At 43.5% G+C, this 18928-nt stretch overlaps 1 protein-coding gene across 2 annotated transcripts in view; it reads right to left on the reverse strand.

The window, feature by feature from the left end:
• The window catches only part of SDK2 (sidekick cell adhesion molecule 2), a 468912-nt gene that overhangs the window by 27458 nt on the left and 422526 nt on the right, over positions 1 to 18928 (reverse strand). The window contains exons 30-36 of one of the 2 annotated variants that reach the window (XM_081938774.1): positions 16253 to 16454; positions 15385 to 15488; positions 14403 to 14473; positions 13368 to 13503; positions 6882 to 6938; positions 5032 to 5133; positions 4343 to 4458 (exon numbers count right to left, since the gene is read on the reverse strand). In XM_081938774.1, the coding sequence (XP_081794900.1) occupies positions 4343 to 4458; positions 5032 to 5133; positions 6882 to 6938; positions 13368 to 13503; positions 14403 to 14473; positions 15385 to 15488; positions 16253 to 16454 (788 nt within the window). The remainder of the gene's footprint in view (positions 1 to 4342; positions 4459 to 5031; positions 5134 to 6881; positions 6939 to 13367; positions 13504 to 14402; positions 14474 to 15384; positions 15489 to 16252; positions 16455 to 18928) is intronic. The other variant, XM_081938775.1, reaches the window with a different exon arrangement.

Raw genomic sequence — 18928 nt, forward strand, 5'->3', positions numbered from 1 at the left:
TTAGTCTTGATTTACAGGGTGAACAGAATGATACACAGAATTCTGAAGTCATTTTTGGATGATATCCAGATTTCCACGGAGAAGTTGGACCTTCCATGAAGTCATGGTACCAAAGAGACGGCAACAAACCGGTTCCATGGCAACACTACTTGGCACCCTTGTGGTTTCTTGGGAAACAAGAAAGCAACTTTCCTCAAAGGTCACTTCTAAACTGTTCCCTTGTTCCCTGATTGGACACATGAAGCCAGATGATACTTATCTAAGATTGGCAAGAGAACACTTCTGGCTCCATAATGTACTTTCAACTGCCCAACTCAGAGACAATAGATCAAGGTTAGGGTAGCCAGGTCTGCTTCCAAAAAATAGCAGACAAGCGGGGGGGGGGGGGGCTTAAGTAGTAAAAAAATTTTTTTTACAATCAAATTATATATTTTCTGTCAAACATTTTAACACGTATTAAAATAATCACTTCAAAACTTTACTTAAAGTTCAAAACATCAAATATATTATAATAATATGTAAAATATTAAATTACATTTTACTTTGCTGTCGTGTGTATTTTTTATTTGACTGCGCAGCTTTGATCAATTCTTTGTGTTTAAGGAATAATTCTTTAACTTCAGTACTACGTTGAGAAATATTAAAAAATATACACAAAAATATAATATAAAAATAGGTAAATGTGAGTTAAGAAAAATAGTATGTAAATAATTTTATATACTTTTATTAAATGTCTTGTGAAACAATTGAGTATGATTAATAATTTTTTCGGAGAATCGAGTTCAATGGATATTCGATCTTTGAGACAAAGATCTCATTCTAACTTATAAAAAAAAAAGCAAAACACGATTCTCCTATCCTTATTATCTTAGACTGTACAGCTTTAGATTACGTACCATTTCATCATAAAGCTTTTGAATGAAAAAAATGTCCACTATTGTGTGGGGAAAAAAATAGTGAACATAATGTGAAAAAAGTCCGCTCAAATAGTGGACACCTGGCAACCTTAATCAAGGTGGCCTTTTAGCAGTTGCGACTTGGGACAAGGCCAAACATTGCTTTGAATGAAGGCCATTTCTATCAGAGCTTTAATTACATATAATAAGGTTACACAACCAATATGTTTTCTAAATATGAATTCTTAGCTAAATTCCTGCATTTGTGCAGGCCAGGGGTCCCCAAGCTAGTGGGTTGTGAGACGTTCGGAACCAGTCCGCAGAAGTGGCGGGCGAGGGCGCACACACGTGTGCATTTCCACTTGTGTGAACTGAACACACACTTGCCAGTCACTTATGCAGAACCATCACCCCCCCTCCCCCCGCTGGTCCGAAAAGCGGGAAAGGATGGGGAACTCTAGTGTATGCATTTAATCCCTGAACGATACTATAGTATGTTATAATATTTAATATGTAATATTTTATATAGGAGTTAAATTCTAATTCTTATAGCATAGGGGTTATTAAATTCCATCCCATTGTTATGTTATATTACTAATTATAAAGATTAAACATATTGGTTTTGGTCACTATTAAAATAAAATACATTTCATCAGGCCTTTGGTGTGGGAGAGTGACGCCGCTCGTTTCATTGCCCTTGCTCTCTTCTATCTTTTAAAATCAACTTTAATATTTCTTTGTTAGATTATTGTGAGCTGCACAGATTTGGGGGAAGAATACAAGTTAAGCAAACAAGTAAATAAATAATATACAGCCGTCCTGCCCTGTTAGCTGTAGAATTATTTGAGATAGTCCCAAATATTAGGAATGCATTGATATTGTACAGGAGTCTTTATAAAATGACCATGCTTATACTATGTGAGCTGGAAAGGCTGTTTTTTATACTTTTGGGATACAAACAGAAACAAGAATGACTTTCCCCCAGGAGCAAAAAAATAGGCACAAAGTCCCAGTGTTCTATTTGTAACTCAACAGCATCACTTACAGGTAAAAAGTGGAACTGTTTTTTGTTTTCTTTTGTTCATTTGCACTCTAGCTGTGGGGCTGTCTTAGACTTGCTCACATTGTGAAATAGAGGTAGGGCAAGCTGTAATATACATATATGCTTATTATTTATGTTCTGCCATTCCTTCAAGAGCATAAAGTGATGTACATAGTGATCTCCCCACTTATTTTTCTCCACAAAAGCTCTTTGGCGGTTGATTGGACCGAGCAAGAACCAGCGCCTGAATATCACCTAGTGAGCTTCTGTGGTTGAGGGTGGGACTAGAATTGGGGCTCCTGTCTTCTACTCTAATATCTTAATTGCTGCACTACATTAATTGTTAATACATAGGCTGCATGTGGCTCCCAATGCCCCATTTCACAGAATCTCCGGGTGGAAAGAAACCATTATGTTTGGTGCAGAATTCCATATAAAAGAATCCCTGAATATGCCTGTATAAACACATCCAGTGAAGAGATACCGTTACCGCCCATAATAGTTTGTTCTATTATTGACCTGTTTCCTTCAGACTTCTTTTTATAACACTCAACTGTAGACTGTTGTTGTTAGTTGCGAAGTCGTGTCTAACCCATCACGACCCCATGGACAACGTTCTTCCAGGCCTTCCTGTCCTCTACCATCCTCTGGAGTCCATTTAAGCTCATGCTTCATTGACTCCTTCCAGCCACTTCATTCTCTGTCGTCCCCTTCTTCTTTTGCCCTCAGTCTTTCCCAGCATTAGGCTCTTCTCCAGTGAGTCCTTCCTTCTCATTAGGTGGCCAAAGTATTTGAGTTTCATCTTCAGGATCTGGCCTTCTAAAGAGCAGTCAGGGTTGATCTCCTCTAGGACTGACCAGTTTGATTGCCTTGCAGTCCAAGCGACACACAGGAGTCTTCTCCAGCACCATAGTTGAAAGGCCTCAATTCTTTAGACTGTAGACTACCTTCCCATAATTTAAGATTATTACTAAATGTTCTGCTCTCTAGAATGATAGAAACTATGTCTTGCCTCTCTGTGTGACATCTTTTTAAGTACTTTTAATGTTCTATCAAGCCCAACCCAATCTCCTCAGTTTCTCCTTGTATTCCATCCCCAATCATCTTTGTTGCTCCCCTTTATATTAACTTCATCCATTATTTCCTTTTTCTCAAAATGAGGCGCTTGGAAACGAGCATCACTTCAGATGGTTGCACAATTTTGGGTGCCGGAGTACTATACTGCTTAGATCACTGTTCCTCAACCCTGGCCAAGTTAAGGTGTATGGACTTCAATTCCCAGAATTCTTTGGGTGGTGCTGGCAGGGGAATTCTAAGAGTTGAAGTCCACACATCTCAAATGGTCAATGTTAAGAAACACTGTTCAAACCAATTGTAGTTCCCCGGCACCAAAATACTGCAACCAATTTTGATAATATTATGGAATATTTTTCAGGGTTTGGATTAAGTTTAGCGAATAGAAATAAGAGAATGACACTGCCATGATACTGGAACAGCTCCTGAGAGTGGGCTGTGTTTTTTGAAAATATGCTCCTATTATTAAAACAAAACAAAAGCAGGCAGAATAACACCTGCCTTTAAAAAGAGCAAGAGGGAACTGTAAGATCTTGAAAAATATTTGTTTCTAGAAAGAGACTCTCAGGTTAATCTATATCAGCAAAAACAAATGAGAGTACTGTGCTACCTTAAGGACCAAACAATTAACTTGTCTCCATGATGCCTCCGTTATTACCAATTACTTTTTAAAATGAATGACCATAGGTAATACTGTAATGATCATTATATTTCCCAATATTTTATTTCACACTGATTTCTATCCACCTGCTCATCAGTGTATACACCTATAACTCTGGGTAATTCTACGCAATCCTAATACCCAGCAGACATTAGTCTGTGAAATGTTATGGATTAATGAACATGCTAATTTCCAGTGTGCCATAAAACTTTCTGTGGTGCCATCTAGCCTGACGCTAATCCTCATTAATGCAAGCTCACCTAAAAGATTAGCAACATAGCAACAAAGACGACTATGCTATGATGTATTTATGAAATAATAGCAGAAGAAACAGCCACAGCTGAAGGCTGGTTCCCAATTTGTACCAGGTACTGTATAAGATTCTGGCTTCCATCTTTAAACATTTTTTCAAGATGAAATGAGTACCAATCCAACCCCCTCCCCAGGAAAGATCTTCCCCTCCCCTCCATTGTGTGGTTATCTTGTAGCCTTGGGGGGTGGGGGTGGTCCCTGGTGCTCTCTGAGCTTGGTTGTTTTCTTGCCTTGCAGTGCACTGATGATGTTACCTAGTTTGGTAATGAAATGTCTGCAAGAAAACAACCAAGTTCAGAGAGCACCAAGGGCCCTTCATTTCAACTCTGAGCTACAAATATTCTCCTTTATCGATACCTTGTAGCCTTGGATGTCTCCGTTCTGTGTCTCAGGAGGCGGGGGCTCCCAAGTAATGTCGAGTTGGGTAGCCGTGATGGTTTGGATGACTACATTCTGGGGTGCAGCTGTAGGGACTGAAGAAAGCAAAGAGAATGAAAGTCAGGAATGCACTAGGCCGAGAAACAGACACATGCCTCATACAAATAAATGCCATGCTTTGGCCATGGATTTGCTCTTCTTGGGATCCAGGCCTGTTGGTGTCCTCCTGGCAGTTTTGCCTTTATTGATGGAAGAATGGATCGTTTGCTTGTTACTGGCTGATTCTAATAGTTTCCCTAACAGCTGACCCAGATAGCAATAGCAATGGCACTTAGACTTATATACCGCTTCACAGTGCTTTACAGCCCTCTCTAAGCAGTTTACAGAGTCAGCATATTGTCCCCAACAATCTGGGTCCTCATTTTATCGACTACAGAGGATAGAAGGCTGAGTCAACCTTGAGCCGGTCAGAATCGAACTCCTGGAGTGAGCAGCGAATTAGCCCTGCAGTACTGCATTCTAACCTCTGCGCCGACACAGCTAACCCTATCCAAAAGCTCTCTGATTTAACCCTGGGCTAATCCTACCTACCTCAGGTAGGCAGATAAAAACATGCCACAGAGACCCAAAGTAGGAACACTCTTGCAAAGCGTGCTTGCTCAACTTACCAGCTTCGCCGACAAAGACCTCTTGGGGGGAACTGGTGGGCCCTTCCCCCACAGCATTGTAGACACTCATGCGGATCTCATAGCGACGGTGTTTGTTCAGATCTGCAAAGGTGGAGAAAATCAGTGGTCATATAGGAGAAGGGAGGAGAGATCACTTGGGCTGCCTCCATAGTAGCAGCACATGCTTTCTGGTTAGCCTCCTTTCATTTTTCCTCCCACTATTCCTTGCTTGAGAACCTGGCTACTTCCTGTCCGATTTCTTTAGATTGGAAAATATATAGGCAGTATATTGTTTCGGACTAAAAAAACAAAAAGCAAGCAGACACCAAACAAAGCAAGAACAAGATCTCTGGTTTATTGCATGGTTTCTAGTATGTGAACTTTAAAGTAAAAAAAAAAAGAAGTTGTCCATTTAGCTGTGAGTAAAGGTGCTGTTTTAAACAATGAGAATAGAACTTAAATTGTTTAAGGTCGCTTCCTATCACCTCCATTCATTTCCACGATTCCTGGACCTCAGTTTCTCATCTCCTTTTTTCAATACCCTAAAGAGGAGGTTGCTCTCCTTTCTATTATTTCTCCATTGCATCCTGCTGCAATTATGATACAGCACAGATGTGAAATGGAAATCCACTTTCCTGGATATGCTACTATTAAGGTGACCAACCGTCCTCCTTTAGGGAGGACAGTCCTTCTTTTGTAAGTTCTGTCCTCCCTCGAAAAGTGTCCTCCTACATGTCCTCCTTTTTGATATTTGAAGGCTAATCTGTTGTGTGTTATGTGACGTATTTTATTAAACAGTTTTTAATGGTGTTTTTTTTAACTTCATCGCAAGTATATTGAACAGATATTGAATCTTGTGTTGAATTTTTATCTAAAGAAATGCTAGACATTAAAATAGACGACAATTGTCTCTTTGAAGAAATTAGAAGACTGAATGTATATTTAAATTCTGAAAAATTAATACAATGGGAAAATCAACATGTTGAAATTGATAAAAGATGGGTGGATATTTTCAGCCATTTCAAAAATGAACATATTCCATGTGAACATTTATTTATACTTGTTCAATTTACGTTTTGCTGCCCTGGAACTAATGCAGCAGTTGAAAGAGTTTTTTTCAATTGCCAATGATTTTTCGACAAGTGAGAAATCGAGATTGAATGTTGATACTCTAGCTGCAGCACTTGCCGTAAAATTCAATATGAAGGATATTTCTTGTTCAGATATTTCCAATATATTGTTAGAAGATGATACATTGACGAAAAATATTAATTCAATGGAAAAGTACTCATTTAAATAATAATTAACAGGCATGTAAGCATAATTACAATATAAAATGTTGCAAATGTTTTTATTATGCATATATCATATTTTAGTGTAATATTGTTGCAATGAATAAAATATTTCTTTTATTTACGATATATTTTTTCCAATTTATTTGTCCTCCTTTTCATTGTAAAAAAGTTGGTCACCTTAGCTACTATAAACTATTGATCAGCGTGGATTACATTTGTTCCGTTACTTGAATGGAGTTCTCAAAATGGGTTGGGTTATGGTTATTTCATGTAGTATACTCAAGAAAAACCTGCAGAAATTACCCTTATTAATGTTTGGATTTGGTTAAGAGAGGGATAATAGAGTTCATTGCAAACCTCACCTATTACCACTACTTTAGAAAAATATGACCCTAGTGTATGGTATCCTTTCTTCCAGACATGCTGACTGCAATCTGTATCATCCCCAGTAATCCTGTTGTGAGCAAGATGGGGTTGCTTCACACACACACACACACGAGCCCGGAGACACAAGCAGAGACAGGAGTATAGGCCAAAGAGGGAGCTCGCACTTACTGTCCAGCTCATATTGGGTCAGGGAGGCCTCGCTCAGGTTCTGCATGGCGTATGTTGCTGTGGGATGGCAGGTGGTCAGAAGGGGAAAGCAGTGCAAGGTTAGCTACATGGAAAGAAACATCTGGACAACACAAGCTAAACAAAGCAACATCATTATTGTGCAAGAAATGAAGCAGCTCAGGGAGAAATTCCCAGTCCAAGCAAAGGAGGTTGAGGGGTCTCGTGAGCGGAGGGGGGGGGAAGGGGAGAGGGAGGGAAATATGACAAATAACTAGAAAGGGAAGAACAATAAAATTTCAAAGGACAAACAAAATTTCCCAGCATCTATTATATGCATTAGGATATACACGTCCCATCATTCATTATTCCATAAAAGCAACCAAGACCTTGAGCTGCTAAGGACTGACACTGTTAGATATTAACATATATCGGGATAAGTCTTCCCTCTGGTCCGCTCCTACAGCGGGAAACAGGTATCCCTGTGATTGGTCGAGGGGCGTGCCCAATCCCTATAAAAGGGGAACCCTCCGACTACAGAACAAGCTGGATCACTACTACTACTAATAAAGAGCTGTTAAGTCACTTCGTGTCCGCAGTCTGTCTCTCGTTGCCCAGATCTAACATTGGCGACGAAGGTGGGATCGAGAGACAGATAGGACGAAGAACGCTACCTCCAGAATCTCCGGATTTGATCCAGCCCAGGAATTCGGCAGTAATTCCAACAGCCATCTCAGATCACCGCAGCGCGGCAAATTCAAACTAAGAAGATGGCGATGCATGCTCCCCCCGCTCCTTTCGACCCAGCAAACGACGAATGGGAAGCTTTCATGATTCGTTTCGAGTGCTTCCTCGAAGCGAACGAATACACGGGGATCACCGATGCGAGGAAGAAAAACATCTTCCTCGGCTACTGCGGAAAGGAAGTCTTCAATACGGCCAGAGACCTCACTGCGCCTACTCCAATACAGGCAGTATCGTGGACGACGTTGCAACAAACTCTGCAAACTCATTACGCGCCAAAACCTTCCCGCCATGTCTGCCGAAAGGAATTCAACATGAGGACCCAGAAGGCGGGAGAATCCATCAATCAATATGTTGCAGCCCTACGAAAAGCAGCAGCTCACTGCGAATACAGGGATTTGGAAGAGCACATCTTAGAGCAGCTCATCTGTGGGATAAGAGACATTTCGTTGCAAAAGAAGCTGTTGGCAAACCCGAATTTAACCCTACAGACAGCGTTAAACGAAGCAAGAGCGTCAGAATCAGCGGAGAAATCATCGGTGACCATACAACGAGGGGCCAGCGTAAACCAGCCAGCACCGAGACAAACCAGAGTTCACTACGAGGACACAAGCCCCGACTACGAGAATCCCGAGTTCGAGGACAGTCACCTAATGCAGAGCAGTCACTTGAGGCCTGGAGGGAGACCCGGATCCCGTTTGCCGCCCTGCGCAAGCTGCGGAGGGAATCACCCCAGGTCTACTTGCAGGTTCAGGAACGTTGTTTGTTCGCACTGCAACAAACTTGGGCACATCGCACGAGTGTGCCGGAGCGGAGTCCCTGCCTCACGGCAGCCACCCATGTACCGCCAACAGAAGCCCAGCCCAGGGGCCTGGCGAAATCAAAAAGGGCGCCCAGAGAGAAATCCACAAGTGTTTACCCAGAGAGAAAATTTCCAAAGAGCTGAACGAGCGTATTCCCAGAGAGATTACTCACAAGGAAGTGAGCGAGCGTATCCCCAGAGAGAATACACACAAAGAGCTGAAAGAGCGTTCTATCAAGACGCTCAACGAGAGTATTTTCAGGATGTTGACGATGAGATAGAGTTGACCCAGAGAGAGGAGTTGCGAACGTATCTCACCACAATACATCAGGTCCGCCCTAAGCGGCCAAAAAGGCTGAGAGTCACAGTCCTCTTGGAGGGCTCACCCTGCGAGCTAGAAGTTGACACAGGATCGACCCTGACGATCATTTCATGGGCATCCATGAAACAGGCTATCCCTAGCCTCAGAAAGAGCCAGCTACACGCTCCAGACGTCCTGCTACGAGACTACCAGGGGAACCAAGTCCCCATCGTGGGCCAAGGCACATTCCACATCCGTTTCAAGGACATCGAAGCCCAGCTGCCCGTGACCATCGCCAGCGCGCCATTGCAGAACCTTCTGGGGCTTGATTGGTTTGAAGCCCTGGGGTTAGAAGTCACCGGAATCAACGCCGTGAGAAACAGCAGCGCTGAACAGATTTTTAAGGAGTTCGAGGATGTGTTCAGCCCCGGTCTTGGTAAGTATGTGGGTAAACCAATAACATTCAATTTAGACCCCAAAGTGGCGCCAATCCGACTTAAACCGAGACGAGTACCTTTTGCACTCCGCCCAAAAATAGATACAGAAATAGATAAGTTAGTGGAGCAAGGAATCCTTGAGCCGGTAGATCACGCGCGCTGGGAAACGCCCATCGTGACCCCAGTCAAACCAGACGGATCAGACCGCATCTGCGCGGACTATAAATGCACAATTAATGTCGCGCTACAACAGAGCGCATATCCTGTGCCTGTAGTACAGCACTTATTGCACTCGTTGGGGCCAGGAAAGGTATTTGCAAAGTTAGACATGGCACAAGCTTACCAGCAACTGCCAGTGCATAGCGCCACAGCGGAGGCCCAAACTATAGTGACGCATAGAGGAGCATTCAAATGCAACCGGCTACAATTTGGCGTAAGCATTGCCCCAGGATTGTTCCAGAGCGTCATGGAACGACTTTTGCAAGGGATACCAGGAGTCGTCCCCTATTTTGATGACATCTTGGTGTCCGCTGCAAATGAGGAGCAATTAAACAAAAGAGTCAGATCTGTTTTGGCCAGAATCAGAGAAAAGGGCCTCCGCCTTAAAAAAGAAAAATGCCAAATTAACGTGCCTAGCGTAGAATTCCTGGGTTATAGAATCGATGGACAGGGAATACACCCCACTTCAAAGAAAATTAAGGCGATCCAGGACGCCCCCACACCACGAAATCAGACCGAGTTGCAGGCCTTCCTCGGATTACTTAACTTCTACAGCGTTTTTCTGAGGCAGAAAGCGACCGTTGCTGAGCCACTACACCGTCTACTCCAGAGGAACGCACCATGGAAATGGGGACGATCCGAAGCTGCAGCTTTCGCCGGGGTAAAGCGCCTGCTCACCACTGACTCACTGCTTGTTCAATACAGCCAGACCCTACCGTTGGTATTGACCTGCGACGCATCACCTTTCGGAGTTGGAGCAGTCCTCAGCCACAGGATGCCCGACGGAAAAGAAGCACCCATCGCCTTCTACTCCAGAACTCTTTCATCGGCCGAGAGGAATTACAGCCAAATGGACAGGGAAGCGCTGGCTGCCGTAGCGGGAGTAAAGCGTTTCCACGAATACCTCTACGGCCGCGATTTTGAACTGATCACAGATCACAAACCGCTGTTGGGACTTCTGGCAGGAAACCACCCCACTCCGGTCCCCCTTTCTCCTCGCATGACCAGGTGGACTGTTTTCCTGGCTGCGTATTCATACAAATTGATTCATCGACCGGGCTCCACTCTAGGACACGCAGACGCACTCAGCCGTTGCCCATTACCTGACATTCTGCCAGACCCCACTCCAGAAGTACCGGTATTGCTCATTGACTGTTTGGATTCGGGACCGGTTTCTTCCTACGATGTTGCAAGGTTCTCATCTAAAGACAATTTAATAAAACAAGTCCAAACTTGGGTTTGGAGGGGGTGGCCAAAGGGAAATGTGGGCCCGGAATTCAAAATGTTTTGGTCAAAACGGGACGAACTCTCAGTGTTACAAGGTTGTTTATTGTGGGGGGATCGAGTTGTTATTCCGTATGTTTTACGTAGGAATGTATTAGAGGCTTTACATGTGGGTCATCCGGGGATTGTGAGAATGAAGGCGTTAGCAAGAAGTTATGTTTGGTGGCCAAACATGGACAAAGAAATAGAGGAGTGGGTGGCCACTTGCGACCCCTGCCAGGAATCGAGACCAGCACCCCCGGAAGCGCCCGCCACAGAATGGGAGAAACCCAAAGCACCCTGGTCGCGAATACACATCGACTTCGCAGGGCCATTCCAAGGTCAGACTTTCCTTATAGTTGTGGATGCATACTCAAAATGGCTAGATGTAGTCCTAATGACTTCAACCACGGCAGAGGCAGTCATAAAGGTTCTACGGCGACTTTTCGCCACCCATGGTCTGCCAGATCTCCTAGTATCCGATAACGGGCCCCAATTCACGGCCATGCAGTTTGAAACATTTTTAGCAGGGTTGGGAATCCGGCATGCCCTCGTCGCGCCATTCCATCCAGCGTCCAACGGTCAGGCAGAGAGAATGGTGCGATTCGCAAAAGAGGCCCTCGCTAGGATGGGTCCAGGTGATTGGCAAACACGCATTGACCATTACCTCCTCATTCAACACATTACCCCGAGCGCAACGACGGGTAGGAGCCCCGCTGAACTACTCATGGGCCGCCGCCTACGATCTCACCTAGACCGACTCCACCCGAATTACTCTGCCACGGCTCCCCCAGACTCTACAAGCAAAATCCGGTCTTTCAGAGTAGGGGATTCAGTTTACGCCCACAACTACGCAGGGGGTACATTATGGATGCCGGCAAAGGTCATTGGCATCACAGGTCCACGATCGTATCTGCTGGAACTAGAAGATGGGCGGAACTGGAAAAGGCACATCGATCAACTTCGGGGTCGCCTAGCACACTCCAACCTTCGCAAAGAAGACGAAAGTTTCCTGTCTACAGAAAGTCAGCCACAAGAAAACCCCATCATAGGAAACTACGACACCGGCGAGCCAAGCGTGGAACAAGACAACACGCACGTAGCAGAGCAACCCCCAGACAACGCAGCCGAACAAACTCCTGAACGCCCGAGCAACAAAGACACAAGACCTCCAGAACGGGAAATAGGAAAAGCACCCGATCCTGCAACTACTTCGAACCAACCCGCACCCAGTCCTGCAACCACTTCAAACCAACCCGAACTACGACGTTCCTCCCGAGCAAGACAAACACCCACCTACCTAAAAGATTATGTTACCTACCGCAACGTCCCATCTAGGAGGGGAGGGGTGTTAGATATTAACATATATCGGGATAAGTCTTCCCTCTGGTCCGCTCCTACAGCGGGAAACAGGTATCCCTGTGATTGGTCGAGGGGCGTGCCCAATCCCTATAAAAGGGGAACCCTCCGACTACAGAACAAGCTGGATCACTACTACTACTAATAAAGAGCTGTTAAGTCACTTCGTGTCCGCAGTCTGTCTCTCGTTGCCCAGATCTAACAGACACACTGACACAAAGCTTGCAACCCCAAGAGGACCAAATACAACAATGCTCTGATGCAACAAACAACTACTCCAGATATTCTTTTCAGGGGAAGTTTTTATGTTGGATGTTTCTGCTTGTGCATTTTTGTAAATTTATAATAGAGGACCTGGGTATATTTTCATTAGTAAGTCACTGGAATGATTGATCTGTAACATCTTACAAGTTTTTTTTACCCAGCTATTTTATTAACAAGTATGATACATAACAGGGGTGGGATTCAGCTGGTTCGCACCGGTTCGGGTGAACTGGATATTAATTTTGCATCCAGTTCGCCGAACCAGTTGTTGCAAGGACCGTCTGCCCACTCAGCCTTGCCCCTCCCAGGAGTTTCCACGTGGCCCGTTCATCATGACAGGTACGTGCAGGGCCCGTGCAGAGGCTCTGGGAGAGCAAAAAATGGGCCTCCTGGAAGTCTGGAAACGGGCCCATTTCCGGCCTCTTGGAGGCTCAGGGAAGCCTCTGGAGCCTCCGGAGGGTGAAAAACGGGCCTACCAGAAGTTCCAGAAGCCTGTTTTTGGCCTCCGGAGCCTGGAAGAGGCCATTTTTGCCCTCCCGGAGACTCGGGTAAGCCTCTGGAGCCTCCTGAGAGTGAAAAATGGGCTTCCCAGCAACCGGGCAGAGAACTAGTTGCTAACATTTTTGAATCCTATCGCTGTAACATACATGATTACGTACTGCATGTGAACTTGGGGAAATAGGTTTCCCAATTTTCAAGGAAGTGTTTTATGATGTATTTTAAGATTTCTTGAACAAGAGATTGTTTCAGACTGATGGATTAGAAAGAGGAATCCTGGACAGTGCCGTTTTGGAATTTCGATGCATATACTGGCTTTTTGCTGGAGTTTGCATTTTCAGCACAAAGTTCAATTGTGTCTTGCTCTAGGAACAGTTTCTGGATTTATTAGCATTGGAGGAGTTGTACTGTACTGAATAGAAGCCATAGCATTGTAGGAAGCATTGTGTGCAATCCTTAGCACCAGGTCTTATGAACAGCTTGCTTGGGAATGACATTGCAAACTCATTTAAAGGCAACCAGTACAGCAGCAGAACAGAGATTTGGTGAGCGAATTACGTTCTGATTATCCTTAACTCATGCATTCTCCTCTGCAGACTTACGGGTCAACTCTGTCCATCTGGCATTGGGACTGCCCACGCTACGGGCAATAAAGCCTCGTACCCCTTCGTATGGCAGCTCCCGATATCGGATGCGGAAGCCTAGCAGGATGCCATTGATTTTGTCCTCAGATGGGGCCTGTATAAGAAGACACAGTGAATGCAAAAGTGACTCCTGGAAGCACAGAATACCCACTGCAATATCTCCAAATGTGACCATTCTGGGGGATGCTTTTGTACGTTCATGCAGTCTCTGCTAGCAGGATGGAATCCAGCAATATAGGTAGAAGATGCCTCAAAACAAAGGATTAGTGGGTTGAAATAATGTCACTATCCATTTCGGATCTGTCCACTTTTCTCCTGATCTCAAGTCTACGTTCCACAAGTGGTTTTTCATAATTCCACTATAAATGTCTTTATGTTACTGGTTCTCTGCCTCCCTCCACTCTATGCATGCCATCTAGTGTTCTCTATACCCCTCAAAGAGGATTGTCCTTTCCTATCAATCCTGGGGCACAAGATCCATTTATGGTATCCTGTGTTTCAATAGCAAAGTCAACTACTCTACTGTGAACACAGACCCTTTCTTTGTATTAGTTATCATCTTGAATAATAAAGTTAGGTGCAAGTAAATGAGGAACTCTCATTCTGCTTAGTCAAAATAAGTTGCAGTCCTGATATCATTGTTCAGATTTACTTGCATAAGGTTGCATAACTAGAACTTCTGGAAAACAAGCTTAAATCACTGTACCAAAGATCGTACAGTATAGTATCGTGATGACGAACTTATGGCATGCATGCCACAGGTGGCACGTAGAGCCTTCTCTGTGGGCATATGTGTCATCACCAGCTGCTCTTCCAGGTTCTGTTGCGCACTTGTGCGCCAGACAGCTGGTCTGGTGCGCCTGCACACCAGCCATTTGCTCTTGTCTGGGTTCGGGTGCGCCAGCCAGCTGCACACCGGAACCTAGAAGAGGGCAGCTGGCCAATGCATATGAGTTAAAATGGGGAAATGAATGAAGGAATAGGTGACTCTACCTGCCAGCGGATCAACACGGATGTAGTGGTGTGTGGTGTCACTGACAAAATGGTGGGAGGTTCATCTGGCGCTGAGGAAAAGAAGAAATACAAATCAAATACTCAAGCTATTTTTTATGATTAAAAAAAAAGCACCAGGTATTGCAAACTATGAAGTTGTTACCTTTCACAGAAGTTTAAATGACAACTTCTTTTTGGAGATGAGTGTGAGTACAATTTCCTTCCAGATTGGAGGATACCATGATCCTAAAACAAGATGTCTTTCTGGTACAATACTTCACTAACCTGTAGTAAATGGGTCCACTTGTAACAGGTTTATCTAGCCTTTTTTTTAAAACAGCCTTATCTACTGTATGCATCTCTTAATTTGTTAAGGAACCCTAGTTTCTTCTTATCATTCTTTTCATTAGTTTCTTTATAGATTTTACTCCATTATATTTTGTATTTTCTAGCTTCCATTATAACTCTATTGCTCGTCTTAATTGTTCCTAACACTATTGTCTCCACTTGGTCCCAGCTGTATCAATCTGCTGTTTGTCACAGCAGAAAGTTTGCCTCCCACAATAGCCAGCTTTATCTACGGCTTCTTCTTTTGTAATTTAACACAAACAAGGCCATTACCAATAAAACATAAGAGATAAATCTATAACGAGGAAAAGATAGCAGTGGGTCTGAATAGGGGTTTGATGTGAGATGGATTATCATACAAGTGGGAAACAAAATAGTAGAGAAGGGGCAACTCCCCCCTTTCTTTATGCGTTCTTAGACCTGATTTTGTTTTGTTTCTTTTGTCTCATTGTAGAGCTAGTACATCGTGAAGATGAGATCTTTTCAGATAGCCTAGGCGAAAGATAATCAGGGTTTCCAGGAAGGCCACAATGCCTTCACTGAATTCATATTACCTTTCACACCTCTCTTCTCAAGATTGGAGGAAAAAGGTTTTACACTGGGTAGTAATTCATGATTTTGCATGTTTGCATACCAGCCTGCAGTGTGGTGAGCGATTCTGACTCTTCGCTGTATTCACTGTCACCGATGTCATTGGTTGCCTTGACACGGAATTTGTAGGTGGTGAAAGGCTTCAATCTGCAAATAGAATGCAAGGTTATCTGGTTTGGTTTTGGAAGAAAAAAAAAATTCCCAACTGTGTTTGCTGTCTTCTGCCTGCTAGCACCTACATTCTAACTTTTTTGTTTGTTTGTTCCAAGACCAGCAAATTCTTCCCAAGGTCTTTGGAAAAGCATTCTGGATGTAGTTGTGGGATTCGACATATCTAGTCCTGTTTCCAGACTTGAGAGTTAAGTTGTGAGAATTGAGTTCAGACTGGGAGGCCACCCTTTAAACGGTGTCCTTGACTTATGACCAGTTAGGACCAGAATTTCTGTTGCTAAGCAAAGCAATTAAATGAATCCCGCCTGATTTTTATGACCTTCTTGGCCACAGTTGTTAAAGCAAATCACTGCCATTTTAAAGGGAATCAAATTGTCATGAAGCAAATCTGGCTTCCCCAATTGACTTTGCTTGTCGGAAGCTGGCTGGTGAAGGTCACAAGTGGCAATCCCATGACTCTGCGAGACTGCAGCCATGCTGGTTGCCAAGTGCTTGAATTCCGATCAAGTGACCATGGAGATGCTGGGACAGTTGTAAGGGTGAGGACCAGTCATACAAGTCTCTTTTTTTCAGTGCCATTGTGAATTTGAACAGTTGTGGAAAAAATGGTTGTCAGTCAAGGACTACCTGTAAACACTCTTGGATTATCTGGCTACCAACAATCTGACAAATTGGGACACTGAACAACTGTTTCCCTTTCTAAATAAATGCCCCTCTCATCGCATCAGTTCTGGCCTCACCTGCTCACAATGAAGGATGTGGTGTTGTGCTTCACCGATGCAGAATGCAGCATCCATTTCCCGTCGGGGAGTTCCCGTGTTTGCACAGTGTAGTATCGGACAGGTGAGAGCCCATCACTGCCTGGCTCCCAGGACAGCAGCACATTCCTGGCCTTGACATCTTCCTGCAACACAATGGGCTTGCTGGGTGGTTGGGGACGGTCTAGGAGATAAGACAGAGACAGGTCACTGAAAACTGGCTTGGCATGGGATGAAAAAGAGACACGGCAATGATAGGAGTAGCCTGGCGATTATTTTCAGGTTGGTACAGTGCGCACAGGAATCCTGAGCCTTTATTAATCTAAATATGTATTTTTCCCCTTCTGTACACCATCCCAAACATTGGTTTTGGGGTCGAGTATATTCACTGGTTTCCTGTAAACCCTAGTTTTCCATTTTAAAATGTTGCTTCTGTGCGATCGCAGATGGTTCGTCCATTCATCCAGTTTATAGTGATGCTTCCAACACCCCCCCGCCACTCCCTTTTTAAAAAAAACTCCATGAAAACAGTTGGATCTGGATGACCATTCTGAAAACAGAGCATGGTTGACGAGGTTTGAGGATAAATAAATGAAAGGCATGGACTAATACAGGTAGTCCTTGACTTAAGACCACAATTCAGCCCAACATTTCCATTACTAAGCAAGATAGTTGTTAAATGAGCTTTGACCCATTTTATGACCTTTCTTGCCACAATTATTAAGTGAATCACTGCAACTGTTAAGTGAATCACTGCAACTGTTAAGTGAGTCACTGCAGCTGTTAAGTGAATCACTGCAGTATTACATTAGTTAACACGGTTAAGTGAACCTGGCTTTCCCATTGACGTTGCTTGTCAGAAGGTTGCAAAAAGTGATCACATGATCCCAGGACAGTGCAACCATCATAAATACATGCCTGTTGCCAAGTGGATAAATTTTGATCATGTGACCATGGGGATGCTGCAACAGTCCTAAGTGTGAAAGCTAGTTTAAAGTCACTTTTTCCCAGTGCCGTTCTAACTTCAAATGGTGACTAAATGAATTGTTGTAAGCTGAGGACTACCTGTAATAATTTGAGTGGTTTTTTTTTTAAAAAAAAAAGTTCATAATGAGTTTCACAAAGAATCCTTTGCTTATAAGGTACAGCAGAGTTTGTTCAACTGCTTAAGTAAGAAGAATGGGAAAATATTAACAAAATTAATGTGGAGAAATGGTGATCAGTTCAATCATCATTAACTATACTACAGGCCTATTAAACACATGCCTTTGATATACGGCCATTGATATTCTATAAAGCTTTTACTCCTACTGCAATTCTTAAAAGATGAGCACCTGGGGCATATTTTTCCTGGAGTCTGAAAGAAAATGAGTTTTCCTTGAAACGGGCTCATTATTAGAAGAAAGACGGATGGGTTTTCAACAATAATTGATAATTTATTGCACGATGCAGTTGTCTGCAACTGCCTTAATAAGAATCTGATTTGTAATATACAAATTACCCATTCATATTTTTTATCATCCGCTTAATGGATTGTTATCAGTGCCGAACCCAGAGAATTTTGGTTTGCTCTCTTGAGGAATATTAAAGTTTGCTTGCATCTGCTACTTAAGAAACAGCCATTCACGTAGATCTCCTGAAGGCCTAACCTTCTAATTTGTCAGGAAATCCTTAAAAGCAGAAACATTTGGCAGAATTAAATTGAAGGCTTAAAGCCCAATCAGACGTCAGTCTCGACTTATTGAAGATAACCTCCAAAGGCTGAAACTTTAAAGTGAGGGCGGGGGGGATGAAATGTTGCTTCTTTTTCTCTTTTCATCTTGAGCTATGCCTTCCTTCCTTCCTTGAGGTATTTATCTGTTCATCAGCACCTTCCTTTTCTCAAGGTGTCCTCCATGTACTGAAATGGAAGTTATACATACCCGTAGCTCTTCTCTCTTTGAAGAAAACGAATAGTGATTTGTGGGGAGTGGCATGAGGAAAGGAAATGTGGAGTACAAAAATGGCTGAAAATGAAAGGATTAATTCCAACACCAGTTTGCTAAATCAGACATACACTGCCTTAAGGTAATTTTTCATACAGTCTTTGTGAGGCTAGGCAGAAGCTACCACACCTGAAGATTTAAAAAAAGCATGTAAGCAGGGCAGATAAAATCTAGGAATCTTCTTTGAAAGAGTCCTTCAAAGGATAGATAAGAAGGAACCAGGTTGTTAAAGAAACAAAGTGTGTGGGGGGGGGACTCCCCCAAACCAGACAAAAGAAGTTGGGCCTGAGCACATGTGAAAACCTTCCCCAAGTCCCTTTAACAGCTACCAAACTTATTCAACAAGGCAAGAATAGCTGCCAATCTTGTGAATCAACAAAGCAAGGATTTTTGGAGACAAAAGGGGTCCTGAAGCCTGCCCACTCTTTGAGTCTTCTTTGAATACACACTTGGCAGCTTTTGTCCCTCTGACTAGTAAATGACAGCCTAATTGAGAAGTGTGTGTGTGTGTGTGTGTGCGCGTGCGTGCATGTGTAAGAGAGAGAGAGAGAACAGAGACAGAAAGATAGAGATACAGTGAGAGAGAACGAAACAGAGACAGAAAGACAAAGAGAAAGTGAGAGAGAAACAGAGACAGAGATACAGAGACACACACACAGAGAGAAAAACAGAG

This window comes from Natrix helvetica (genome assembly GCF_964273705.1).
Source record: "Natrix helvetica genome assembly, chromosome: 1".
Taxonomy (NCBI): Eukaryota; Metazoa; Chordata; class Lepidosauria; order Squamata; family Natricidae; genus Natrix; species Natrix helvetica.